General features: G+C 42.4%; 3 protein-coding genes across 5 annotated transcripts in view; all 3 read left to right on the forward strand.

Moving 5' to 3' along the window:
- Positions 1 to 715: 715 nt before the first annotated feature.
- rpp14 (ribonuclease P/MRP 14 subunit) lies at positions 716 to 17,774 on the forward strand. 2 transcript variants are annotated; one of them, XM_052018873.1, is made up of 5 exons: positions 716 to 1,069; positions 1,172 to 1,256; positions 2,463 to 2,539; positions 5,640 to 5,718; positions 17,623 to 17,774. In XM_052018873.1, the coding sequence occupies exons 1-5, from the start codon at positions 978 to 980 to the stop codon at positions 17,632 to 17,634; spliced, it is 345 nt and encodes a 114-aa protein (XP_051874833.1). In that variant the 5' UTR covers positions 716 to 977; the 3' UTR covers positions 17,635 to 17,774. The 2 variants fall into 2 exon arrangements, with proteins under 2 accessions (XP_051874833.1, XP_051874832.1); XM_052018872.1 differs by lacking the exon at positions 17,623 to 17,774 and adding an exon at positions 7,701 to 7,837.
- On the forward strand, positions 7,763 to 8,339 carry LOC127572040 (hydroxyacyl-thioester dehydratase type 2, mitochondrial-like). The gene has a single exon (XM_052018871.1). The coding sequence runs from the start codon at positions 7,773 to 7,775 to the stop codon at positions 8,337 to 8,339; it is 567 nt and encodes a 188-aa protein (XP_051874831.1). The 5' UTR covers positions 7,763 to 7,772.
- A 5,120-nt stretch (positions 17,775 to 22,894) lies between the features above and the next one.
- pxk (PX domain containing serine/threonine kinase) overlaps positions 22,895 to 27,283 on the forward strand; it is a 60,226-nt gene continuing 55,837 nt past the window's right edge. Inside the window, exon 1 of one of the 2 annotated variants that reach the window (XM_052017228.1) lies at positions 22,895 to 23,233. In XM_052017228.1, the coding sequence (XP_051873188.1) occupies positions 23,132 to 23,233 (102 nt within the window). In that variant the 5' untranslated portion in view covers positions 22,895 to 23,131. The remainder of the gene's footprint in view (positions 23,234 to 27,283) is intronic. The other variant, XM_052017229.1, reaches the window with a different exon arrangement.

The raw sequence follows: 27,283 nt of genomic DNA on the forward strand, positions 1-27,283 counted from the left end.
TAACACAGGAGCTTGCCATGTATAAATTGGCTGCAGTGTTTCCTACACAACAGTAACTAGACCTCACAATACTTCATTGGGCATAAAGGACTTTGCAGCAAAGATGCTATGAAAATTCAAGTCTTAACTTTAAAAGAACGAAAGATTTTTAAGAAAGTATGCAGAAATGGGCGTGTAGATTTGAAAGAAAAAATTTGAAAGAAAGAGAGCCCGGTCCCCGTTTGTCTTAAACCATCTCCTTGGACCAAAATCTCACTCGTCCATATGGTAGGATCGGCCACTCCATGTTAGAAGAAATTATGCACGGACGTCTTCCAATTCTCAAAATGCTGGCGTGGGAGCAAGTCACCTTCGACCCTGAGGGACTACATGAAGAGACAAGAGACTGAAGATACTGGAGGAACTCAGCGGGTCAGACAGCATCTGTGGAGTGAAATGTACAGATGAAGGGTCTCGACCCGAAACGTCGACTGTCCATTTTCCTCCGCAGATGCTGCCTGACCCGCTGAGTTCCTCCAGCATCTTGTTTGTTGAAGGAGCTCCTCCAACTTCTCATCTCTTATATTTCTGTGTTAGATCAGTGGTGCGGGTTTCCATCTCCTCAATACCTCTGCCCTGTTAACTCGCCCTTCCGCCAGAAAGCAGCTAAGAGCCTCCTGGCCCAGTGTGCGGCCCCGCTACCTGCCTGCTCCTCGTCCTGCGGCCCCCTCGGCCCCCTCTCCTCGCTCTTTCAGCGGGTTGTGGCCGCCGACTACACGGAAGACATGGCGAGGCGCCGGGAACTGAAGACAGATGACTGGACCCGACCCGCGAGGCCACCAGTCTCACGCTGCCCCTGCATTGACATAGCACCCGGGTCCGGACCCGTTGTGAACGCGAACGGCGATTGGCTAGCTGGGAGGCAGGAAGTGATGTGAGAAGGAGTCGGTTGGCGCCGTGCTGAGGCCTGCTTCTTGTTTTCGGCGCTCGGTGCTGGGATGATCCGCTCGGGCGAGGAGCAGACGGGCGCCGTGTACGAGAGGCGCGTTTGCAAGAATGCCTCCGACTATCAGTACATGAAGGTCGGCCTGTGAGTGAGAGAGAGAGAGAGAGACGATGCGGTTCCGCTGCGCACTGGGCTCGTTGTGGGTTTCTGGCGTGTTATTCAACTTGTTTTGTTTTCATAAAACAGGGAATTTGAAGCCCCCGGATTCAGGCTGAATGATGCCTCCTTCAAACAGATGATCGTTTCGGCCCTCAGGGGTTTGCATGGAGAGGTAGGTGTGAAGTCACTCGGGTTCACGGCCCAAACGGTACGACTTGGTTTTAATGGCATGTTGAGCCTTGAGTGCAACCCTTCTCCCGGCCCCATCAAATTTTTATGTAGATATGTAAATATCTCACAAATTTACAATGCATGCATTTTTAAAGGCTTTTATCTTGATTTTATATGCTCCATTCCTCTGTTGGTATTTTAATTGCTTAATACATTAAATGTGTCAAAATTGTTGTCTTTTTGTTCACAATTTCCCCAACTGAATTATTTGTTAAAAAATTCTTGTGATGCATAATACTTGGTGATGATTTCTTAACGTTATTTCTTAAAATATGTTGAAGTTTTAGATTTGTTCGGCCATCCATGCCACAAATAATAACTGATTGGATGTGGTACATGTGCACAAATATCTTCCTGATAAATTAGTTTAGAACCTTACCCCCGGGTATTACTGGAGTAAGATGTTCCTGCAGGAAAAGATTTTTATAAGGTGCCACTTTTCCATTTAGACCTAACAGGTCTAAATAACTTAACAGGTCTTATTATGTCATAATAAGGTTGTGATCCTCAGATGGTCCCTTGCACTACTTGATTCTCCCAAAAGGCTCCAACTGATTTCTCCACACTAGAATTGGAAAGTATATAATTTTTCACCCCACACACAGCCTATGTTAAGTACCTTCCTGTATGCAAACCATTTATTCATTTCATCCACATTTCATTCCACTGTTTAGTAATATTACAAATAAAGTATTTCATTTGAGAGCAAGGAGAGTTTAAGACCACCCCTGAGGTTGGAACAAATTCTAGTCCATTGCTTCAGGCTGAGACACCAGTGTTAGGTGTGACATTGAACTGAAGACTAACTACCCTTTAAAGTAGATATGTATATAAAATGCATTGCACAATTCAAAGAAAAGCAACAGATTCCTACCATCCTGGCCTCTACATATCTACATTTAGCAGCATCCCATGTAGCGCAGCTAAAATTCAAATTATATTTACAACCTCTTGTCCTGTCTCTGTTGTATCACCTACTTGTGTGGTTATTGCACAGCAATTAATTCTTATATAAACTTTTCACTCCCTTGAGGGAAGTAGTCATCTTTACCCTTTTTTTTCCCTATCGAAATTGGACTTGAATGTGAAATAGAAGTTCACATCTGATGCTTTAGGAGTTAATGTTCTGAAAATGTTAATTTTGCAGATTGGAGCGGCCTTACCTGTTGACGTTCTGAAATTTGAAGAGCAATCATTAACAGCTATACTGAGGGTAAGAGGGAGGTGAGTATGCATGGTAGTCTTCAAAGACATTTGCTATTTTGAATACTTTAACATCAGTAGCACTTTTTTTAAAAATATAAAAGCAATCTTATCACTGTGTGAATTTTATAAAGTCGTAATATAAGTAGGAAATACCTAAAACAAAACTGGTTTTGATTCTGTAAGCAAATTGAGTACAGTCTGCCTGTAGTCATTTCTACCAGAACCACACATTACTCTGAACAGCAAATTTAACTAATTATTTCTCTCTCCTACTCCCTTTGCACCTAAAGAGTTGATTTTGCAAATTCCCATCCTTGTCAAATTGGTAACTGGTTCTCTCTCCTTTTGTTTCATCTTCCCTCAGGAAAAACTGCTTGACATTTCTGCCCTTGCAGGCCACCAACATTCCTTCCTTTCCAGAGTTCTTGAGCATGATGTTGCCTCTTTTATCCTTGCTCATCTTTCTTACAGCTCCATTTTTGATTCAGTATGTTAAGATTTTTGTCTCAGCTGCATAATTAACATTGGTACATCTGATTTCCTTAACCTTTCTTCAACCATTGCCATGCTTTATCACAACTTTTATCTCTCATGCCCTTCCTGCGCTATCCACCCTGGTAGAATGGTTTTCCATTCCCTCCAATTTGGACCTAACCATGTCATCGCCAGAATGGATCCTTTTCCTGGCCTTGCACCTTTGGCCTCTCCCACAAACTCCATGCTCTTGCCATTGATTACATCCCCTTTTCATTGTCAAAGATTAAGGCAGATTACAGTCTTGTTGTTCTGTTAGATATTTATCTCCTCTAAACAGAAATTATACTTGTCACTGATTTGCTAGTTTCCCAGTCAGTGCGATCTAAATGTTGGCTCTTACAAAGCCTATCTATCTGCATCCTATCCCATACCAAGCTCTAATCATAGAGTAATACAACACAGAAACAGGCCCTGCAGCCCAATTCATCCGTGCCGAACAAGGTGCCCACCTAAACTAGTTCCTTTGCCCCATATCCCTCTAAACCTTCCCTGTCTAGATACTTATCCAATGTCTCTTAAATGTTGTTGTTGTACCTGTCTCAACTACTTTCTCTGGCAGCTCGTTCCATATACACACTATCCTTTGCGTGAAGAAGTTGCCCCTCGGGTCCCTTTTAAATCTCTCTCCTCTCACTTAAACCTATGCCTTCTAGTTTTTGGTTCCCTTTCCCTGGGAAAAAGACTGTGTGCATTCACCCTATCTATGCCCCACATGATGTTACACCTCTATATAAGGTCACCGCTCAGTCTCCTACATTCCAAGAAATAAAGTTCTAGCCTGCCCAGCCTCTCCCTATAACTCAGTCCCTCGAGTCCTGGCAGCATTTTCATAAATCTTCTTTGCACTCTTTCCAACCTAATGACATCTTTCGTATAACAGGGTGACCAAAGCTGTACACAATACTCCCAGTGCGGCCTCACTAATGTCTTGTAGAATTGCAACATAATGTCCCAATTCTTATGCTCAATGCCCTGACTGATGAAGGCCAGCGTGCCAAACGCCTTCTTCACTACCCTGTCTACCTGTGACACCACTTAGAGCGATCTGTGTTTCTGTACTCCTCGGTCCCTCTGTTAAGCAACATTCCCCAGGGCACTACTGTTCATTGTACAAGTCCTGCCCTTGTTTGAGTTCTCAAAATGCAACACCTTGGATTTATCGGGATTGAACGCTATTAGCGAATACTCAGCCCACTTACCCAGCTGATCAAGATCCCCCTATACTTTGTGATAACTTTCTTCACTGTGTATGATATTACCTATTTTAGTATCAGCTGCAAACTTACTCACCATACCTGTATGTTCTCATGCAAATTGTATATAAGTAATGAACAATAAAGGTTCTAGCACCGACTCCTGTGGCACACCACTAGTAACAGGCCTCCAGTCCAAGAAAGAACCTTCCACCATCACCCTCTGCTTCCTACCATTGAGTCCAGTTAGCTAGCTCTCCCTGGATCCCTTTTAGCCCACCATGTGGGATCTTGTCAAAGGCCTGACTAATGTCCTTGTAAGATAAGATTTCTTTATTAGTCACATGTACATCAAAATACACAGTGAAATGCATCTTTTGCGTAGAGTGTTCTGGGGGCAGCCTGCAAGTATCGCCACGCTTCCGGCGCCAACATAGCATGCCCACAACTTCCTAACCCATACGCCTTTGGAATGTGGGAAGAAACCAGAGCATCCGGAGGAAACCCCCACAGGCGTGGGGAGAATGTACAAACTCCTTACAGACAGTGGCCAGATTTGGACCCAGGTTGCTGGCTCTGTAAAGCGTTATGCTAACCACTACACTACCCTGCCTGCCTTACAATGTCCACTGCCCTGCCCTTGTCTATTTTCTTTGTTACCTCTTTGAAAAACTCAACAGATTTATCAGGCATGATTTTCCATGCACAAGGCAGCTCTGCCTCCTCTCTTACCTGTTTATCTGTCATGCCAGTAACATCTGTAACCTGGAACATTGAGCTGCCAATCCTGCCCTCCTTCCAGCCATATTTCTGTTATGGCAATAATATCCCAGTTCTCAGAGCCACTTGCACCTTTTCCATGCCTTCATTAACTCAAAAGGCTAACAATTTAAACTTGCCATTGTATAAATTCTTACATGGCCTTGCCCTACTCTAATCTCCAGTCTGTATCTATTCCCTGTTTTTCTGAGATTAAAAACTGATAATCATCGAAAGATTGAACAGGTTAGGCGGCATCTGTGGAAAGGGAAACAAAAATTAACATTTCAGGTTGAAGGCCTTCATCGGAATGCTTTCTAGTTTTTATTTCAGATTTCCAGCATCTGCAATTTTTTTTTCTTCTGTTTCTCCGGCTCCTGCCTTTTGAACTATTCCCTTTCCTTCATTCATCTATTGGTGGCCATCCATTTGCTAAACTCTTCTGTCTCATTAACTTGGTCCTTTTCTTTAAAAACTTAATTTCATCAATAATTTTGATAATTTCTCCAAATATCTCCTTTTTCTTTCTATTTATGCAATGTGCAATGGTTAAAATCATAGGTGCTACGTAAAATGGTCATCACTGTTTAAACTGCTGGAATATATGTTGAAACTATCTTTGTTTACAGTGACCTTGTGAAGCTATGGAGTGCATTGACCCTGTCGGCATTCTATAAAGATAAGAAGTGTGCTTTCAGAGTTATACAGGTATTGTTTGTTTACTGTGTGTGGTTAAAATTTAAGCTGTTTACTCGCAGAAGACAAAGTATATGACTAGAATTATCTAATCCTAATCTGTTTAGCAAAACAGAGTTTGCATTGGAATTTTTTTAAGCTCTTAAATCAAGATGACTTTTTTTTTGCTGACCATGTACCATCCAGAGTTCAAACATTTGCAGTTATTTCACTTTGCTAAGCCTTTTCTGGAAGTTTACAAAAATATTTTGGAAACATGAAAACTCTGCTATATTAGAGAGTAATATTTCTGTGCTCCTTGCAGTGAAAATCATTGATCTAAATCATTGGGGTGGAGCATGCTGATCCAAGTCCATAGTTGCCACTGACACAAGTGCTGCAGCCACACTAAAATGTTGCAGTCATGTAGCTCTCATCACACTACCATCATCACTGTGGCCTCTCTGTACTCTGCTGTTAATTAATTTAAAAGCATAAGTGTGCATGAAAATAAAGAAAAATCCTAAACTTAGCCTTTTAATGAAAGCCATCAAATGCGGCCTTGCTAGGTACGCCAACTTGGTCTGGTGTAGAGCTGAGTGACCAGATCCAGTTGTACCCAGCCCCTTGTTTCAGAAACTTGCAGAATGCCCATGGAGTCATGGGGAAGAACAAGAGGTCAGATTTGTATGCAATGTGCAGGCACACAGATCTGGAATGCACTATCGTGTGCTCAGCAGCTACATGCCAACTTTCTACAAAGCAGCCTGCTAGCTATCAGTGCATTCCAGACCCTTAACTGCTTTCCTGTCCACGTGTGCTGCCCAACCTGAGTATTTCCAGCATTTTCTGTTATTTCAGATTTCCAGCATCCAAGTATTTTATATCAATAATTTTTCTAATCCTTTTCATTTCTAATATTGCTTCTAACTCTTCTTCCTTTTCATTTGTTACTTTTCTCTCATTTGATGTTCAGTTATAGGAAGGATGTGGAAGCTATAGAGAGGGTGCAAAGGAGATTTACCAGGACGCTGCCTGGATTAGAGAGCATATCTTATGAGGATAGGTTGAGTGAGCTAGGGCTTTTCTCTTTGGAGAGAAGGAACATGAGAGGTGACTTGATAGAGGTGTACAAAATGATAAGAGGCATAGATTGAGTGGACAGTCAGAGACTTTCCCAGGGCAAAAATGGCTAACACGAGAGACATAATTTTAAGGTGATTGGAGGAAGGTATAAGGTAAGAGGAAGGTCAGAGGTAAGTTTTTTTTTTACACAGAGTGGTGGGTGCATGGAGCACATTGCTGGCAGAGGTTGTGGGGGCAGATACATTAGGGACATTTAAGAGACTCTTAGCCACATGAATGATAAAGAAATGGAGGGCTCCGGGAGGGAAGGGTTAGATAGATCTTAGAGCAGGATAAAATGTCGGCAAAACATTGTGGGCCGAAGGGCCTGTACTGTGCTGTTATGTTGTATGATGTGTCATTAATTTTAAAGTTTAATGGAAACTTTGTACCCTAATTTTTCTCTTTCTTTGCTACTTGGCATTGCTCCCTTTACATTGCTAGTACCCCCTGTTGCATCAACTTGCTCTTCTGTGGTCCTGGCTCCTAAATAGATTCTGTTTTTTGTGAATCAGGAATCAACGAATGATGCTGTCCTAGACTCATTGTTGTTTGATAGGGTGGTTTAATTGTTCAGCTAAGTCAGTAATAGCATCCAGCGATTGACTGAAGTCAGGTGTAAGCAAAACGTTCATGAATTTGGTATAAGTAGGCAGTGCATCGGATTGGAAAGATAAATGAAATATATCTGCTAGATGGATGCATTGATATGAGTCTTAATGTTTTTACTTTTCTCCCTGAAACTAATTCACAAAAAATGCTTAAAATGTTGTCCTTTAAAGTATGGGAACTAAGAATGTAATCTTTCATCTTTTTAATTTGCAAATGCTGTCAAATTGGCTATCATTGAGTTTACATCCATTAATTGCATTTTTATTTCTGCTGTCTAGGTCTCTCCGTTTCTTCTTGCACTGTCGGGCAACAGTAGAGAATTTCTGTTGATTTGAGAACTTTGACGATTGATGTTTGAAATGGCTTTTTCTAGACTGGGTTGTAAAATTTTTGGAAGAATGTCTTTCAGTGGTTCAAGAATTATGCTTGGTATATTTCAGAGAACCTTAAAAATGGATCGGTGGTGTGCAGGTGGCACTGTGATGCTACATGATACTTTTCTTAGGTCTGTGCATGTTCAAGCTGGAGAGAGAGCTGAACTTACCAGAGTTTTTACGCAGAGTGATGTATTTGCCTTTTCAGCATTAACTGGTGATACCAACCCACTTCATCTTAGTGAGGATTATGCTAAAGCCCATAGGTTTGAAAAACCAGTTGTGCATGGTATATTGGTTTGTGGATTAATATCTGCGGTTCTGGCAACTAAAATTCCTGGGTGTATTCTCCTGTCACAAGAACTCCGTTTCTTAGCACCTTTGTATGCAGGTGAACAAGTCTCTGCAATTGCGGATATAATTAAAATAAAGAGATCCATTGCCTGGATTGCTGTTTCATGTATTGTAAATGAAAATAAGAAGATTATTTTGAAAGGGGAAGTCAAGATAATGCTGCCAGAAGATAAAGGTCAAAATGTATAGCTATACTGAAATTGGAAAATTTATGAAAACTTTTTTTGGATGCTATTATTTTTAAATTGTATATTCTGTTCAAGCTATTAAAAATGTGATTTGAAAATGGATATAATATTGATTGGATGTTTGACGTGATATGCCAGTAATTATAATTTTCTTGAGATGGTATAGCAGAATTTTGAGAATTTATAAAAAAAAATCATTTTTTTTTTCCTCCTGGGCTATTCAAGGGAGCTGCCAATTCAGGGAATAGAACAGTCGACATCCTTTTATAAGAAGAAGCGTGTTTACATGTCCTCTGGATATCCAAGGCAGCTATATTAACAATTAAGTAATCTTTTGTAAATCACTGGGGTAGGAAAGTATTGCAGCCAATTTAACAAATAAGGCTTGTCAAAAAAAATTGAAAACAAATATTTGGTATGAGAGGTTGGTAAGGGATAATGCCAGGACACCAGAAGAACCATTCTCATTCTGGAATAGTGCACCCACCACTGGAGACCTTGTTATTGTCACTCTTGAAACAGGGGGCCTCCAGCAGTAAATGAAAATAAAAAAAACTGATGCTAGAATTGCTGAGTTTCTAGCATTTTCTGTTCTTGTTTCAAGTAATGCGCTGACTTATCACATGGGTTATGTGGTCAAGTTACTGTAGTGGTGCTTGAATCCACTACCTTTTGACTCGGAAAGGGAACACACTGCCAGGTCAGGAACTCCATGGTTAGATACAGTGATGCATCAGCTGGACTCTAGCCATTTATTAATGCAGCATTTGACCAAGTGTGGCATCAAGGAGCCAAGGTAAAGTTGAAGTTAATGGAAAAGCTCCAGTAGCTAGAGTCATGCCCAGCTCAAAGGAAGACTTGTATTGTTTTAATAGACCCATCATTCTCTGCAGGCTGGATCTGGCCATCCTGTTCACCTGGACCATGCTAACAACTGTCCCTTGTAGAAAAGTTTGCGTAGGAGAACACTTATATCATTAGTAAAACATGATGATGCTGGAGGATCTCAGCAGGCCAGGCAGCATCTGTGGAGAAAAGCAGGTGGTCAATGTTTCGGGTCAGGACCTTGAAGGACTGAAGATAGGAAAAGGGGAAGCCCAATATATAGAAGGGAAAAGCAGCGTAGTGATAAGTGGACAACATTGGGGAGGTGGGGTGGGCACAGGGTGGTGATAGGTAGATACAGGTAAGAGATAGTGATAGGCAGCTGTGGGGCAGGAGGGGAGAGCAGATCCACTGGGGGATCGGTCAAAGGTAAAGAGAGAGTGAAAAAATAATTAGAAAAAAAGAGACTAGGAAAGGGAAGAAGAAGCAAGGTGTGTTTGTGGGGAAGTGGGGTGGGGCTTACCTAAAGTGGGAGAATTCAATATTCATGCTGATAAGCTGTAAGGTTCCAAGATGGAAAGATTCCAGCAGCTTTGTTTCTCTAGTTGATGATTAGTAAATTGGTCTGCAGTCTGCACAGGTTTTTGAAGCCTTGCAGGAAAACAGGTGGTGAATTCTGCTGGATGGCTCCCCAAGCACACTGTAAATGTCACTTTGCAGAATGCTCTAAGACCAGAACTTCCAAATGATGTTGTTTGCTAATGGTGAGAAGCGCCCTCCATATCAGATCTTCAGTGCATAGGCAGAATCTCATCTCCACGGTACATTGCCCTGAAGGCAGCTACACTGGGGATTTGATCATTCAGCTGCTTTTCGAACATGCTAAGAATAGTCTGGAAAGAGATGTGGTGGTGTTTGTTGTTCATCTGAAACAGCTGTATCCCACAGGACTCTTACTTTGCACTCTGGTCTGCTTAATAACTGCTCTTACAATGCAAGGAGCTGGGCACAACTGAAGGTCCAGGACTTCATGCTGAAGGGATACTAAAACTTGGTACATTGGCTTTATGGGAAAGGGCCACAGCTTAAGGCCTGCTGCCTTCACACAGTGGAGGCTGAAACTTCTGTAAAAACTCCTTGGACTCTGCTCAAGAAATGTATTAAATGGAAAATACTGCTGTAAATCTTGTAAATAAATGAAATAATGTGGCTTGAAATGAGATTGTTGTAATTTTATAATTACATTTTAAACTTTGTAATATCTGTAATGAGATAATTGTAATGGCAACATATGTGATGCATTATACATTTGAATAAAATGCATTTTAGGGAGAAAATAGTCTCTTCAGCTTCAGGGTAACCCTGCAGTAGTTCTTTAAGGATCAAACATCTTTGTTTTTTTCCATCTATGGCCTTCCATCATGAGAACAAATGTGGAGACATTTGCTGCTGATTGCTTGGTACTCAGTTCCATTCACAGCTCATCACATAGTGAGTCATTCTGTGACTGAGTAATAAGACTGAGATAGCATTCAGGTATGGGCTGAAAAGTGGCAAGTGACCACCCAGGTGCAAGGAAGTGCCCATATTCAGAACAAAAGAGTCTAACTCCCTCCCCTTGATATTTAACACAATCACTGATTTCTCTACTATTCAATCACATTGTGGTTACCTTTGAGACAGAGACCAGGTATTTTACAGTGAATCAGGAATATGATTAGAATATACTTCCTTTAGCTGGCTAAGTGCAGGTCCAACAATGTACAAGGAGCTTTGTGTTAGGCAGTTCATATCCACTAACCTGAACATTTTTTCCCTGCACTGTATCTACCATCCATGAAGTGTAATGCCAAGAGTTCTTCAACAGCACTTCCCTAACCCAGATCTTCACTGTCTATGAGTTTTACAGCAATAATTACATGACTACATCACCCTCTCAATTTTCCCTCCATGTTTACGCCATTCAGACTTGCAAGACATTATGCCATACCTTTATTGTCACTGACAAAATCCTGGAAACCATCTGTCTTCACCATAAAGAATATTGTAGCTCAGGTGGGCTATGCTGAACTGCACACAACTCATGATAAAATAAAACTATGTATTCCAGCCTCAAGAACTACAACAATCCTGACATTTTTCTATTCAGCTGTTTGCAAAGTCTGAATCAGATTGATTGAAACAGGGACAATTTCGTAAAATTTAAGTGAAATACCCAAATTCATTTTTACAAAGGAACCTTTTTGAAGTTTGGAATGGAATTAAACCCAGATATTTTGTAAATTCCATATCTAATTCATTATTTTATTGGATACCACCATTCCTTTCCTAATACAGCTTTACGGTATGGAAGTATTTAAAGTGAAAATCTGTTCTAAATTTATTAGTTTATAAAAGGCTCCTACAGCAGGTGCCGTTCGCCATTCTAGTTTTAGATTTCGGTGCTCCATGTGTATAATGCAAAACTGCATTGCCCAATATTTGGAAAACCTTGGTGATTGTAATACATGAAGTGGGCACATGATGGCACTAAAGATCACTAGTTTCAGGTTGCATTAGTTATAAATTGAACAAAATGCAGGTTGGTGTGTTCAAATGTTTAAACACTTAAATTATAAGTTACCATTCTTTGCCCATGTGATTTTATGAGTACAATTCTGAAGGGAAGAACCAGTTGAATTTCACTGCAACATCCAATTCTAGTAGTAGTTCAAAATATTTAGTTCAGTCATAAGGACTAACAACATATTCTTCTCGCTGAATTTCAACTAAGATTTGACCATCCTAGGCCACAAAACCATTAGTACCAATATCAAGGATTTGAATTTACCCTGTGAGGGTAGAAATGGATGGTGTCAGCATGCATGTAAAATCCGATACCATGTCTGTGGATGCTAATGGGTGGGAGGTGGTGTGTGTGTGTGGGGGGGGGGGGGGGGGGAGGAAAAGGAATGGACTCCAGAGGTAAATGTTTGGAGATAGGAAATGATTCCATTCTTGCAGATGCCCTGACTATGATGAGATAGAGAACAGTGAAGCCTTATATGTACAATTTACCCAGGATATATTTTGAAGGAAATACATTGGAGGGTAATGACAATAGGAAGGATGAGGATTTGTAATGCACAGTTGCAGTTAAAGAGTCATTTCTGACATAGGTTAGTGCTATGAAAAGAGAAAACCATAATCAGAGAGACTGACAAAACATTTGTAGGAAAGATGGACATTCAAAAATTACAGAGAGGAAAAGGCAGATCTGAGATGGGGTAGCTCTGAGAACAAGGGAGCAAAGGATGGATTTTTTGATGAGGGAGATGCTGAAAGCATTTAAAAATGAAAGAAGCAAGTGAAAGATATGAGTATGACGTTAAGGTAGAAGGGAACTTAGATCAGTGGTGTAAGTAGCACTGATTACAGTGCACATCACCAGTTCTGTCATCTCTGAATAGATGGGATTATTATTAGTGATTAAATAAGATAAGATATCTTTATTAGTCACATGTACATCGAAATACACAGTGAAATGTATCTTTTTGCGTAGAGTATTCTGGGGGCAGCCCACAAGTGTCACCACGCTTCCGGCGCCAACATAGCATGCCCACAACTTCCTAACCCGTACATCTTTGGAATGTGGGAGGAAACCGGAGCACCCGGAGGAAACCCACGCAGACATGGGGAGAACATACAAACTTACAGCCAGTGGCCAGAATTGAACTGGATTGCTGGCGCTGTAAAGCGTTACACTAACCGCTACACTACTGTGCCTAATAATTCATCAACTTGCATATTTTGGAGGTAAGATGAAGGGCTCCCCTGTCTTGTTTGTGTGCTGCATAGAACCTTTTGCCGAATCCATCAGGAAGGTCGAGAGCATCAGAGGGGTGACGTTGCCAGGCAGTGGGAGCACCCAGGTGAAAACCTCCCTGTACATGGACGACGTCACTGTCTCATGCTCGGACCCAAGGTCAGTTCGCAGATTGACCAGCGTCTGTGACCAGTTTGAGTTGGCATCAGGGGCCAGAGTTAACCGCGCGAAGAGCGAGGCCGTGCTCTTTGGCAACTGGCCCGACCGATCCAATGTCCCCTTCACCGTTAGGCCTGACTATCTGAAGGTGCTGGGGATCTGGTTCGGAGGGGCTGGGACGTGCAACAAAAATTGGCAGGAGCAGATTGGGAAGGTGAAGCAGAGACTGGGACAGTGGGAACAGCTTGGGAATCACCCGTGCCGTCTTCCGGTTCATCTGGGGATCCAAGATGGAGCGGGTCCGACAGGTCGCCATGCACAAGTCCCTGGACAATGGGGGCAAAAGTGTCCCCAGTGTCGCCCTCATCCTGATGACCACCTTCGTCTGTGGCTGCATCAGGCTGTGCTTGGAACCAAAGTACGTGGGCACCAAGTGTCACTACATGCCAAGGTTCTACCTGTCCCCGGTGTTGTGAAGGATGGGCCTGGCCCCATTGCCGCGCAACGTCCCAGTCAGCTGAACATTGCCGCACTGCCTGTCCTTCGTGAAATAGTTCTTCCAGACCAACACCTTTGACCACAAGTCCATCAGGCAATGGTCAGCACAGAACATCCTGCAGACACTGCAGGAGAAGGACTCAATGGATACTGAGGGGTGGTTCCCTGAGCAGACTGTCCAGACCATCTGGCAGAATGTCTCATCACCAGAACTCACCAACAAGCACCAAGACCTCGCTTGGCTGGCAGTGAGAGGGGCCCTCATGTCAGATCCTTCCAGCATGGTCGAAACTTAAGTCCCAGCGCGCGATGCCCCCGGGAGGGCTACGCTGGGGATGAGACAGTCGCCCACCTCTTTGCAGGCTGTGGGTTTGCGAGGAGGATGTGGCGAAAAATGCGGGGGTCTTTGTCACGTTCCATCCCCAGCAGCTGTGTAACAGAGGATTCTCTGATCTACGGGCTGTTCCAGGGGACACACACAGAGACGGACATCAACTGTTGCTGGACGGTCATTAACTCGGTGAAAGACGCCCTTTGGTCTGCCCGAAACTTGTTGGTCTCCCAGCACTGCGAGATGTCCATAGGAGAATGCTGTCGACTGGCACATTCCAGGCTGCAGGAGTACGTGCTGAGGGACGCACTGAAGCTGGATGCAGCCAATGCAAGAGCTCAGTGGGGAAGGACTACAGTTTAGGGTTCTTCTGCCACTGGAGAGGGAGGGGCGGGGTCAGGCGAGAAAGCCCCTTAAGTATTGTAAATACGGGATTGGGGTAGCACCCCAGGGAGCCACACAAGGGGCATCAGTGCTATGTTTTTTATATAAAAAGGTAACACTAATGATTGATCCAAACACAAATGTAAAGGTTTGCACTGTTTTATTGTTGTATATAGTTTGTTTTTTTATGAAGAATAAAGTTTATTTTGGAATAAATAAAGAATTAAGGATAAGCCAGAGGTCACCTTTTTAGGATGAGAAGAATGCAACTCCAAGCAGTAACAATGTAAAAAAAAAGGAAGGAGGCAGCGCACAGTTGATAGAAGGTGCATGCATTCTCAGTAGCAACGGTTTGTCAGACTGAGGCAGTGAACAGCTGATTAGTCAGACCAGGCCTCCCTTATTTAGAGGAGATGCCATTGAAACATATAGCATCCTTACAGACCTTGATAGGGTAGATGGAGGATCAATGTTTCCCCAGGCTGAGATGTCTAGACAGAGTCAGTCTTAAACTAAGGGGTTGTTAGATCTGGATTTGATGTTACCCAGAAGGTTCTTTAGAAATCAAGAATGAGGCATGAATTTTATGGTTACAGCTATTTTATTAGATGTTCATCAGAGTACAGGTCAGGTAGTGTCAGCATGTAACAGCCAATAAAACGAAGTAACAAAGAACTTGTCCTTGTGCTCTCCCTTTTTACTGCAAACCAGTCTAAACTGGTGAGATGAGACTCCTGATAAGACAGTGGAAAATACTGACTGAGTTACACTGCCATAACACTTAAGGCTTACAAACAAAGAAAAATACAGAAATACAGAGCCAAATATACTACAAGTTACTAAAAGTTTACAAAGAGATGATCATACAAAGATATAAGTAAGTGTAAAGAAAACTAAAACGATGAGAAAAATAGCAATCTGGACCCTAATCCAACAGAACCCCCTTTGATTCTAAATACAACGTTTTGAATCAATACACTTGAAAATTCAGAGGTAGAAAAACATGTGGTACCAGTGTCGAGTAGAAGACTTAATCAACACTGAGTAATGAAAACATCAAAGGGTACTCATACAGATATGTTATAATCAGATGGAAGAGGTGCTGACCTTCTGGGTAGGAAAACTCACATGAGGTTGAACAGCTCTATTGATGATTGCCCTTATATAAGTAAGATGTAAATGACAATAAGGCACACCAGAGCAAACATTACAACTCACAACATAGAGTAACTCCAGTTCCCTAGGTCTGATTTGATCCATCTGACTGATGTATCTTGGCTGCTTCTTTATGAACATGATCAGCCAAATCAGATATGTCTTCAGACTCATCAGGTATGTAAGTACAAGACTCTTCAGCTATAACTGCATATGTTCCCCCCTTAACAGCTAAGAGAAGATCTAATGCCATACAATTTTGTAGAACCATTTTACGCATTGCAACCATTTCTGCTGTAACTTTTTGTAAGGCATCAGCAGTGTTATTGCTTAATTTTTTAAGCTGCATCAACACTTTTAATTTCCTTTACATATCTCGCAACACCATAGATTGGAAATAGGGTTGCTGCAAAATGATTTCCCTCTGAGATGTCACGTTTGTGTCTGGACTCAGGGTAGTAAGATAAGGTTTATGTGTGTCACATAACAGGGAAGATATAACTTAAATAACAGGATCCTGACCAATTACATGGGAGGAGAGATAAGCTCCATCTCCGCACATAAAGTATGTGTTGTTCCATGAATTCAGGCCGTTTCTTAGTAACTGACAGGAACTTTGTTGGATTGTGATATTCTTCCAGTGGACATTGTCAATAAAAATTTCAGAATCATTATTTCATTTAGGACAGCAATACACATAGTTACACAAACTATACCCTACTGTGAGATTACCTTCAGAACTCATGGAAAGGGGAGCCTTTACGGTGAACACCTGAAAGGATTTGACAACCTTGTCACGGATCTCCGGTGTGGGCATAGACATACCCCAGATGAAAACATGGTTAGGATCGGACTCGACATAATAAATGAGACAGATACTGTCGGCACAAACAATCTACGGTGCCAGTACAGCAAATTCAGATTATTCAAAGGATTTCATCTCCAAACAAGACGAGGAGAAGCCATTTTCACAAAAGAGAGCAACTCAAGACAGTAACCTTTCAACAACTGAGCTTTACCACACATCTGCTCCTCATTTGAAGTTGCTGTACCACTTGCACGCAACAATTGCAGCCATGAGCATCACTATTCCTTTGGCAGCATATTATGATTCATCATAATTAACTTTTACTTGTTACAGTTCAGTTGATGGTAAGGCAATGCAAAAAGCTTAGAAAGTTTCGAAGTGGCATAAAGTTTAGCAGAACTCATACTCCTGAAATTTCTGTGCTAAAATAACAAAGGAAAAAGAATTGCATAGAATATGTACCATAGAAATAGGCATTTTGATCTAACTAGATTGTGTTGGTTCATACTCCACATGAGTTTTCATCCATTTCACCTGCTCCATTGCAGACTTTCACTATATCTTTCAATTCCTTTTTCTCTCAAATACTCATCTAGTTTCTTCTCAAAATCTTCTGAGGAATTTGTGTTCATCATTTCCTATAATGATGTACTCCAAAATTCGAACTACTTGAATAAAAAGTCTCCTTATTTTCCTATTGGATTGATTGGTTACACATTGCATAATCAGTTCCCTTGTGAGATTACAAATTGTGCAAAAATAAAAACTATCTCCATCTTACTTTACCTTACTTTAATGAAAGATAATCTGAACAGATAATAAAAATATCTCATAAAATACTGGTGGCTTATCTGTGGTTCAATAAATTTCATATAATCTGTATTAAACACCCTAGATGTATTATAATTGGGAATGTTTTCAAACATTGGTAACTCTCCCTTCAGGCAAATCGGGTAGAAATGTTGGGTTTGAAGAGCTAAATATTTTTTCCCATTCTGTTTTCTTGTGTTCTTTAATAATAAACATTCCCACTATAAAACTCCATCCCTGGAATAATGCACACTTTTTTAACCAATGCACCATCCTATCTTGAATACTTAGTTAATAGTCTTATATCGGTCCTTTTTGGTGTTTCCTTGATTAATTATACTGGTAAGTGCAGATTGCAAATCACTAATCCAAATCAAGAAATTTTTAACCAGCGATTATGATTTTCACAGGACATTGCTAGATGCTACAATTCTGAGTGTGGTAATATTCACTATTCTTAATATATTCCTGCATTTTTTGGCATTGATTTATGGTTGAAATTTCTGCAGGTTGCAGCATAAAACCTGGACCCACTGCAGTTCGCCTATCGCCAGAACAGGTCTACAGCGGATGCCATCTCCCTGGCCCTACACTCAGCTCTGGAGCATCTGGACAGTAAAGACACCTATGTTAGACTTTTGTTTATTGACTACAGCTCTGCCTTCAATACAATAATCCCAAGCAAGCTTGTCACCAGACTCCAAGACCTAGGACTCAACACCTCCCTCTGTAACTGGATCCTTGACTTTCTAACAAACAGATCGCAATCAGTGAGGATAGGCAGCAATGCCTCCGGCACGATTATTCTCAACACTGGTGCCCCACAAGGCTGCATCCTCAGCCCCCTACTCTACTCCCTATACACTCATGACTCTGTGGCCAGATTCTGCTCTAACTCCATCTACAAGTTTGCAGATGATACCACCGTTGTAGGCCATATCTCAAACAGCAATGAGGCAGAGTACAGTAAGGAGATAGAGAGCTTAGTGGAATGGTGTCATGACAACAACCTTTCCCTCAATGTCAACAAAACAAAAGAGCTGGTCATTGACTTCAGGAAAGGGGGCGGTGTACATGCACCTCTCTACATTAATGGTGCTGAGGTCGAGAGGGTTGACAGCTTCAAGTTCCTGGGAGTGAACATCACCAACAGCCTGTCCTGGTCAAATCATGTAGATGCCATGGCCAAGAAAGCTCACCAGTGCCTCTACTTTCTCAGGAGGCTAAAGAAATTTGGTTTGTCCCCTTTGACTCTCACTAACTTTTACTGATGCACCATAGAAAGCATCCTATCTGGATGTATCACGGCTGCTCTGCCCAGGACCGCAAGAAACTGCACAGAGTTGTGGACACAGCCCAGCGCATCACGGACCCAGGCTCCTCTCCTTGGACTCTGTCTTTACCTCTCGTTGTCTTGGTGAAGCAGCCAGCATAATCAAAGACCTCACCCACCCAGGACATTCTCTTTTCTCTCCTCTTCCATCGGGTAGAAGACACAGGAGCCTGAGGGCACGTACCACCAGACTTAACGACAGCTTCTACCCCAATGTGATAAGACTATTTAAAGGTTCCCTTATACAATGAGATGGACTATGACTTCACGACCTACTTTGTTGTGACCTTGCACCTATTGCACTGCACTTTCTCTGTAGCTGTGACACTTTACTCTGTACTGTTGTTGTTTTTACCTGTACTACATCAATGCACTCTGTACTAACTCAATGTAACTGCACTGTGTAATGAATTGACCTGTACGATCGGTTTGTAAGACAAGCTTTTCACTGTACCTCAGTACAAGTGACAATAATAAACCAATACCAATACCATATATCTGGCATAAAGTATTGTGGAGACTGAATAATATGCAATTATCTCACTGGCAGCAAATTGTTTTAGTGTTGGAAAACGAACACATGATTCACAATTGTTAATATCATCACTTGTATGCCTTAATGGTCCAAACAGAAATGGAGACAAATTTCTATGAATCTGAGGAGGGTTTTTCATTTTTTCTTGTTATAGACCATCCCCAGGTTATGAATGCCCAACTTATGGACACCCCTACATACAACTGCGTTCCCATAATATTATTAAATTCAGAAGTCCGACATACACACATACCTTCATTTCTACGAGGCCAAAACTAGATTCTTCTCGCTCTCCACTTTTGGTAATTGTTCTTGCTTATCAGTTGTATGTGCTTTTGATGCCATTCATTACAACACTGTGGAGGTATGGTCACCATATCGAGTGATTTTTGTGTATTCTCTGACTTACGGACAAAATCAACTTACAGACATCTGTAAAAATGGAACCTGTTCATCACCCAGGGATGGTCTGTACTGATAAAATCAAAGGCTTCAGTGAGTCGAAGGCAGTCATGCATAAAGACTTGTGCTGGTCCCTGTGACTTTCTTGGAGTTGTTTGTGGTTAAGGTCATGTCAACTGTACCTTTGGATGGACAGAATCCACACTGTGATTTGGGGAGTGGCTCTTTGGCTACTGGAGGAGGTGGCTGAGGAAGACCTGGTGATGACTTGATCTGTGGAGCACAGCAATGAGACTCCTCTGTATTTATGACAGTCAGACTTAGCTTCTTTCTTGAAGGTATTCACAATTACAGCATCTGAAATTCCCTTGTGGTGTCTGTAAGTCCTTTGGGGTTGCTGCTAACTAAGGCAAACAACAGAGGTAGAGTTATCAACAAAACATCCTTTGTTGAAGGTAGTAAGCTGTCAACTCACAGCTGTATTTGAATATATCACACAGCAGTTTCAGTTCTTAAAGGTACACTGACACTCATATACATACTACACAACCAATTTGGCAATTGGCATGGGGAGTGCTTAAAAATCACGCGATTTGCACATTGAACTGATACCATTGATAAGTAACAGAAATTATGGTATTGAATCTAGTACACATCCAGAATTTATATTTTTTTCATGGGTAGTCCCTTGAGATTGAAGATGACTTACTTCCTTTCCAGTTCTGTGAATTCTAAGAGGGCCGATAGGCCAACTGGGGAACCACAAACTCTTTGATAGGCTGATGGCGTGGGTGAATCTGCTCCATCCTATCCTTACATAAAGCCTCTGTGTGCTCCCAATACATGGGTTTAACACTCTCTATCCCAGGTTGAATGCTCCTTCTTCATCTTAGGCAGTCATGGGCCAGAGATTCCCAGGAGTCAGTAGGAATATTATATTTCTTCAAGGAGGCATTGAGAACATTCTTGAATCTCTTGCTTTGTTCACCTGGTATTCTCATGGAGTCATACAGCACAGAAAGAGGCCCTTCAGCCACCATGTTCATGCTGATTATCAAGTACCAATCTTTACTAATCCCAGTCCCAGCACTTGGTCCACAGCCTTCTTATGCTTTGGCAATTCAGGCTTATTCAGATACCTCTTAAATGTTGTGAGAGTACGTGCCTTCACCACACATGACGGAGCTCAGAATAGAGTGTTTCCTTTAGGAGTCTGGTATTGGGGATGTGAATGACGTGGCCTGTCCATTGTAGTGACTGTGTATTACCAAGCCTCAGTACTGTGGATTTAGGCCCTGGAGAGAATGCTGATGTTGGTTTGCTTACCCTTCCAATAAATTTGGAGCAATTTGTGGAGAAAATGCTGGTAATATTTTTCATTGCCTTTCTTGGTCAGTGAAGAGCTTTATTCAGAAATCCACAGCCTCAATGCCATATGGGAAGATGTACCTGGAAGTGCGGAAGTGGGTGAGGTCCTCAATGAATACTTCTCTTCAGTATTCACCAAGGAGAGGGGCCTCGATGACGCTCAGGACAGTGTTGGTAAGGTTAATGTTCTAGAGCATGTGGATATCAAGAGAGAGCATGTATTGGAGCTGTTAGAGAATATTAGGACAGATAAATCCCCAGGGCCTGACGGAATATTCCCCAGGCTGCTCCATGAGGCGAGGGAGGAGAGTGCGGAATCATTGGCTAGGATCTTTGAGTCTTCGTTGTCCACGGGGATGGTACCAGAGGATTGGAGGGTGGCAAATGTTGTCCCCTTATTCAAAAAAGGTAGTAGGGATAGTCTAGGGAACTATAGACCAGTGAGCCTTACGTCTGTGGTGGGCAAGCTGTTGGAGAGGATTCTTAGAGATAGGATGAGGGGGTAGAAGGGTGGGTTGGCAAGTTTGCAGACGACACAAAGGATGGTGGTGTTGTGGATAGTGTAGAGGATTGTTGAAGATTGCAGAGGGATGTTGATAGGATGTAGAGCTGGGCTGAGAAGTGGCAGATGGAGTTCAATCCGGAGAAGTGTGAGGTGGTACACTTTGAAAGGACAAACTCCAAGGTGGAGCACAAAGTGAATGGCAGGATTCTGAGTAGTGTGGAGGAGCGGAGGGATATAGGGGGTTCATATCCACAGATCACTGAAAGTTGCCTCACAGGTGGATAGGGTAGTTAAGGAAGCTTATGGGATGTTAGCATTCGTAAGTCCTGGGATCGAGTTTAAGAGCCGCGAGGTAATGATGCAGCTCTACAAAACTCTGGTTAGACCACACTTAGAGTACTGTGTCCAGTTCTGGTCGCCTCATTATAGGAAGGATGTGGAACCGTTGGAAAGGGTGCAGAGAAGATTTACCAGGATGCTGCCTGGTTTAGAGAGTATGCGTTATGAGGAGAGACTAAGGGAGCTAGGGCTTTACTCATTGGAGAGAAGGAGGATGAGAGGATGAGAGGAGACATGATAGAGGTATACAAAATAGTAAGAGGAATAGATAGAGTAGACAGCCAGCGCCTCTTTTCCAGGGCACCAATGCTCAATACAAGAGGGCATGGCTTTAAAGTAATGGGTGGGAAATTCAAGGGAGATATCAGAGGAAGGTTTTTTACCCAGAGAGTGGTTAGGGTGTGGAATGCGCTGCCTGGGGCGGTGGCGGAGGCAGGTACATCGGTCAAATTCAAGAGATTACTAGGTAAGCATATGGAGGAATTTAAAACAGAGTGATATGTGGTAGGAAGTCCTAGGTGAGGTTTAAAGGTCGGCACAACATTGTGGGCCGAAGGGCCTGTATTGTGCTGTACTGTTCTATGATTCTATGATATCTGGAAAAAATGTAACTATTTCAGGGAATCTCAGAGATGCTGTAATTATGGCTTTCTTCGGCATCTCTCTGTGGGAGGGAGCTCCCTGCCACAGGGAAAGTCGTTGCAAGAATCCTCTTCACCTCTCTCCTGAAGAGAAGAGCATCTCCCCGAATCACGGACTGGATTCTATCATTTGGAATCAGGGTGGACTTGATCTTCACCGCACGACAACTCCAAGAAAAATGCAGGAGGCAGCATCAGCACTATACGTGACCCTTTTCAATCTCACCAAAGTCTTTGATTCCATAAATTGGGGGAGTGTGTGGTACACCCTTCTCAAATTCGGCTACTCATTGAAATTCATCTCCATTGTGAAGTTATATATGGAAGAAACAAAATCAAGTTTTGGAATTTTATCAAGAGATTAAATTGATTTAAAATGTCCGTGGTGCATCTTATGTTCTATTTCTTTGAATGCATTTTATTATATTAGCGCGAGTCACATTTAACAATTCCCCAAGCATACATTGAAATGTTTATGAACAATCATGAAATACCTTAATAGTGCATTAACTGTCATTCTTAAAGGATTATATGGCATGATTCCGATTGTTTCGCTGATTTTTGCTTGCTTATACGGATACATGAGAGTATACTTAGATGTAAACTGATAAATTCCCAGTAACTCCTAAGCAAATATTTTACTTCGTTATCCCGGGGCTCCGGTGATCAGGAACTCTCCTCTGCATATGCTGATATGACTTTCCGGTTCACCCGTTACAGGAACTGCGGCGCCATTCTGGGCGGAGATATCATCAGTTATCTCTGCTGCTCTCTCTAAGTCGTCGGAGTGTAGGACCCTGCGGACGCCTCGCGGTGCTGGGCTCCGGTCAGGCAACGCGCAGTCAGCGGCTGCTCACCCCTCATATGCTCGTTGAGCGCCGTACCTGCCCGTGTAATGGCGCTCATGGAGAAGAAAAGCCCGGGTAAGGTAATGTTGGACGACACGGTGCCGTTGGCGTGCGTGATCGAAGCCAGCCAAAACCTTCAGTCACACACGGTGAGTACCGAGGCCGGCTTTAGGCCGCCGCGGCCCTGGCCAGAGGTTGGGCTCACCTCGGCTCTCGGTTGGAAGGGGCAGGCGAGTTGGTGGGGGGTGGGGGTGGTTACCCAGCGGCTCGGTTACTGTTCCGCCCGCTGGGCCAAGAGGCGCCGTTTGCGGGGAGCAGCAGCAGGCGAAGCCTGTCTGTTAATCTGGAGTAGTTCAATCATTCATGAACGTTAGCGCACACGGCTATCAAACACTCAGTGACCAGTATCTGCTGCCTACAACAGTTGCACAATCCCCGGGTTGATAAATGCTCTGCACCCCTCAGAGGGTTGCAACATCACTGGACCGCTCAGACTTCTGCAATTTAGCCCACCTCATTCGATCTTTTATCTCCTGGGAGCTAATTATCTCAGCATAGAGTTTTATTTACATAACTCTCATTGACTAAAAGTAGGTGTACAAAGCTGTTGGAATGGTCAAAGTAATTTCGTTAACAATCATCCATGATGTTGCAGTATCTGGTCAAGCACAACCAATGCAGAGTTTTAATATACGTATAATTTAAAATTCCACTTTTGGCGTGGAGTTTATGTGTAAGTTTCTCTGATCAGTTTTCTGCTTCCGCAACAGAAGTGGAACTGCCTTAATCGAAGTCATAAGTAACATTCTTTGTTAGTGAGTTGTACTATTGATCTTAATTCCATTGACCTCTTTACAGCCTTTGACATTGCTGACCATACTGACTTCCATTGTCTCTCCTCTGTCGCCTGCCTCAGTAGCACTTCCCTTCTTCAATTGCATTGAGTGCAGTCCACAGCCTTTCAGCCTACCCTGTCCTTTATAAGTATTTGGCAACAGTTTCTTTCTCACCCTGAAACCATCATCTTGGTCCCTTTCAATTTTAAGCCCTTGTTCAGTTATGTGTGTTGCCTCTTAGTGAAATAATCAAAAGGTGTTGTGTATAAAAGAGCAGAGGATATCATTGTGCCATTAATGAATCAGGATTTCCTATCACTTTCAAGAGAACGAGCAGAAACGAAAGTAAGATTGACATCTCTCAGTAAACCAAAACTAGAAACACAAAGTCACTGATTTCTCCAGCAACACCATAAGATGTACATCGAAACACACACAGTGAAATGCATCTTTTTGCACAGAGAGTTCTGGGGGCAGCCCACAAGTGTCGCCACGTACTACTTGTTCCATTTAAATATGTGGGGAAAATATTCTGAGGTTAGCAAAGTTCAAATTTATATCATAAAATTCCTTTTCAAATGTTTGTTTCTGGTTAACTGCAATCATAACGTTTTGTACAAGTGTAATAAGTAAAACATGGCATAAAACTTTTTTCACTGATCTTGCCATCCATGTCACAAGTAGAGTGGTCAACCGATCTGGTTTAAGATTGCTGTTCATGTTGCTCTTAAGGTAACCATGAGGATACATAGATGAATTGGCAGCTGAGTTTCTTGGGCTGTGCAGGCCACTCTGAGATTGTTGCCTCACTGAGTTGCAGGCATGAACCTGCATCTCCTACATGGTGCTGAAATGCCCTGTTATAATGGGTAGTCACAGTAGTGTAGTGGTTAGTGTAACACTGTTACAGCACCAGTGACCAGGGTTCAATTCTGGCCTCTATCAGTAAGGAGTTTGTACGTTCTCTCCACGTCTGCGTGGGTTTCCTCCAGGTGCTCCGGTTTCCTCCCACGTTCCAAAGACGTACGGGTTAGGAAGTTGTGGGCATGCTATGTTGGCGCTGGAGGCGTGGCGATACATGCGGGCTGCCCCCAGAACACTATGCAAAAGATGCATTTCACTGTGTGTTTCAATGTACATGTGACTAATAAATATCTTGTCTAAAATGGTAATTTTGAATGCTTGAAATTAGAATTAGAGGCTTTGATGAAGATTAGGTACTTAGCTTGACTAAGTTCCTAAGGAATTCGCAGTTAAGGTTTCTGTTGGTCGCAAAGCTGTTAGCTTTATTCAACAATTCTCTTATCCATCAACAACCTATTTTTGAACACTTTTTAAATATGTTTTTGTCCTAAGGTTTTAATAAATTATTTGACAGGAATTGTGGCTGAGTGATAGGTGAAGAATTAGCTTCTGCTTTTAGAGTCATAGAGTAATACAGCCTGGAAACAGGCCCTTTAGCCTAAATCGTTCATGCTGACCATGGTGCCCACCAAGCTAGTCCCATTTGCTGGTATTTGGCCTATATCCCCCTAAACCCCTCCTATCCATGAACTTATCCAAAAGTCTTTTCTTGACCCAATTCTGGTTATTTCTGGGTTGTAACTTGTTAAAACTTACTTATTACTTTATTCATTTGATGTACTGCAGTACTTTAGATAGTTGTGAATCATTGTTTTCAAGTACACATGTGGGGAAGGATCTGACTAAAATAAACAGTTGACTTCTAACTTTGTTGCTGTAGGGCTTGTTTCATTTCCATCTAATATTTTTAGTCTTTTTGTGAATTGATTATAAAATTCCTCATAAGTACTACATGTTTCTGGATTATTCAGCTGGTAAAGGTTTAAAAGAAAACTTCCTCTTTTCAGCTGTTGTTTGTAATCTACAATGGAATGTGCATATTCCTCAGCTGCCTGAGGCAGGTTTAGTTTCGTTATAGGATGATAGGCAGATCTGGAGGTTTCTGGGAATACCGTGCCTCCCAAATGTGAAACTGCTTAAATGGAAGGTTTGGTGATTCTATATCGAATGACTTCCTGTTACCTATTTTTGCGCTCTCGGTCTCGCTTGCTCTCCGTCATTCATTTAACTCATCTGCCACGCTACATGTCTTCTACATATTGCATTGAATCACCATCTGTGTGGCTGCACACCCACACTTACCTGCCACTTTAGTCCATAACAAGGACCAAATGATGACTGGACTGTTTGCCCCCAAGTTCTGAAACAATACTGTGGACTTTATCAGCTCTGATTTCTTTAATTCATTTTATTAGTTTTTAATGTATATTTGACATTTTGAAGCATTTAAAGACTGAAGCAAATAACTCATAAAAATGAAGTTAATCTAAAGCACTATAGATAACAAAATACCTGAGTAAAGCAAAGCAATTTTAAGAAGTGCCTTCTCCTTTGATAATCTACATCCTTAGCATAAAGGAAGAGAAAGGCGGGGAGGCAACAACTTTAAGAGTGGGAATTCAGAACTTGCAGCATAACACGAGGAAAGTTCAATCAGCATTTCATAGTTTTTGCGTTGTTTCCACAAACTTCCTGAGTTTTCCTAAACCAGAAGTCAAGGATGAACCAGGAGATTCACAGTCTGATGAGGGCTAGATCTGTGGTGTTCAAGACCATGAATCCAGAACCCTACAAGAAGACCAGGTAGGACCTACAGAAGGCCATCACGAGAGCGAAAAGGCAATTCCGAGTGAAGCTAGAGACACAATTGGATGCACGACAGCTGTGGCAGGGCTTGCATTTAAGGCAAAACCTAACAGCATAAATGACAGTGATGTTTCGCCCCCTGATGAGCTCAATGCCTTTCATGCACACTTTGAAAGGGAGAATAACACTACACCTGTGCGAACCTCCACAGCATCTGATGACCCTGTGATCTCTGTCTCGGAGGCCGATGTCCGAACGTCCTTCAAGAGGGTGAACCCTCTCAAGGCGCTAGGCCCCAACGGTGTACTTGGCCAGATACTGAAAATCTGTGCCAACCAACTGGCTGGAGTGTTCAAGGACATCACCTCTCACTACTGCAGTCTGAGGTTCCCATCTGCTTCAAAAGGGCAGCAATCATTACAGTGCCCAAGAAGAGCAGGGTGAGCTGCCTCAATGACTAGCACCCAGTAGCATTCATATCTACTGTGATGAAGTGCTTCGAGAGGTTGGTTATGGCTAGAACTGATTCCTGCCTGAGCAAGGACCTGGACCTGCCGCAATTCACCTACCACCACAACAGGTCTATAGCAGACACAATCTCACTGGCTCCCCGCTCTGCTTTGGAGCACCTAAACAACAGCAAGACATACAGCTCTGTGTTCAACAGCATCATCCCCTCAGTACTAATAACCA

Source organism: Pristis pectinata, chromosome 6 (assembly GCF_009764475.1).
Source record: "Pristis pectinata isolate sPriPec2 chromosome 6, sPriPec2.1.pri, whole genome shotgun sequence".
NCBI classification, from domain to species: Eukaryota; Metazoa; Chordata; class Chondrichthyes; order Rhinopristiformes; family Pristidae; genus Pristis; species Pristis pectinata.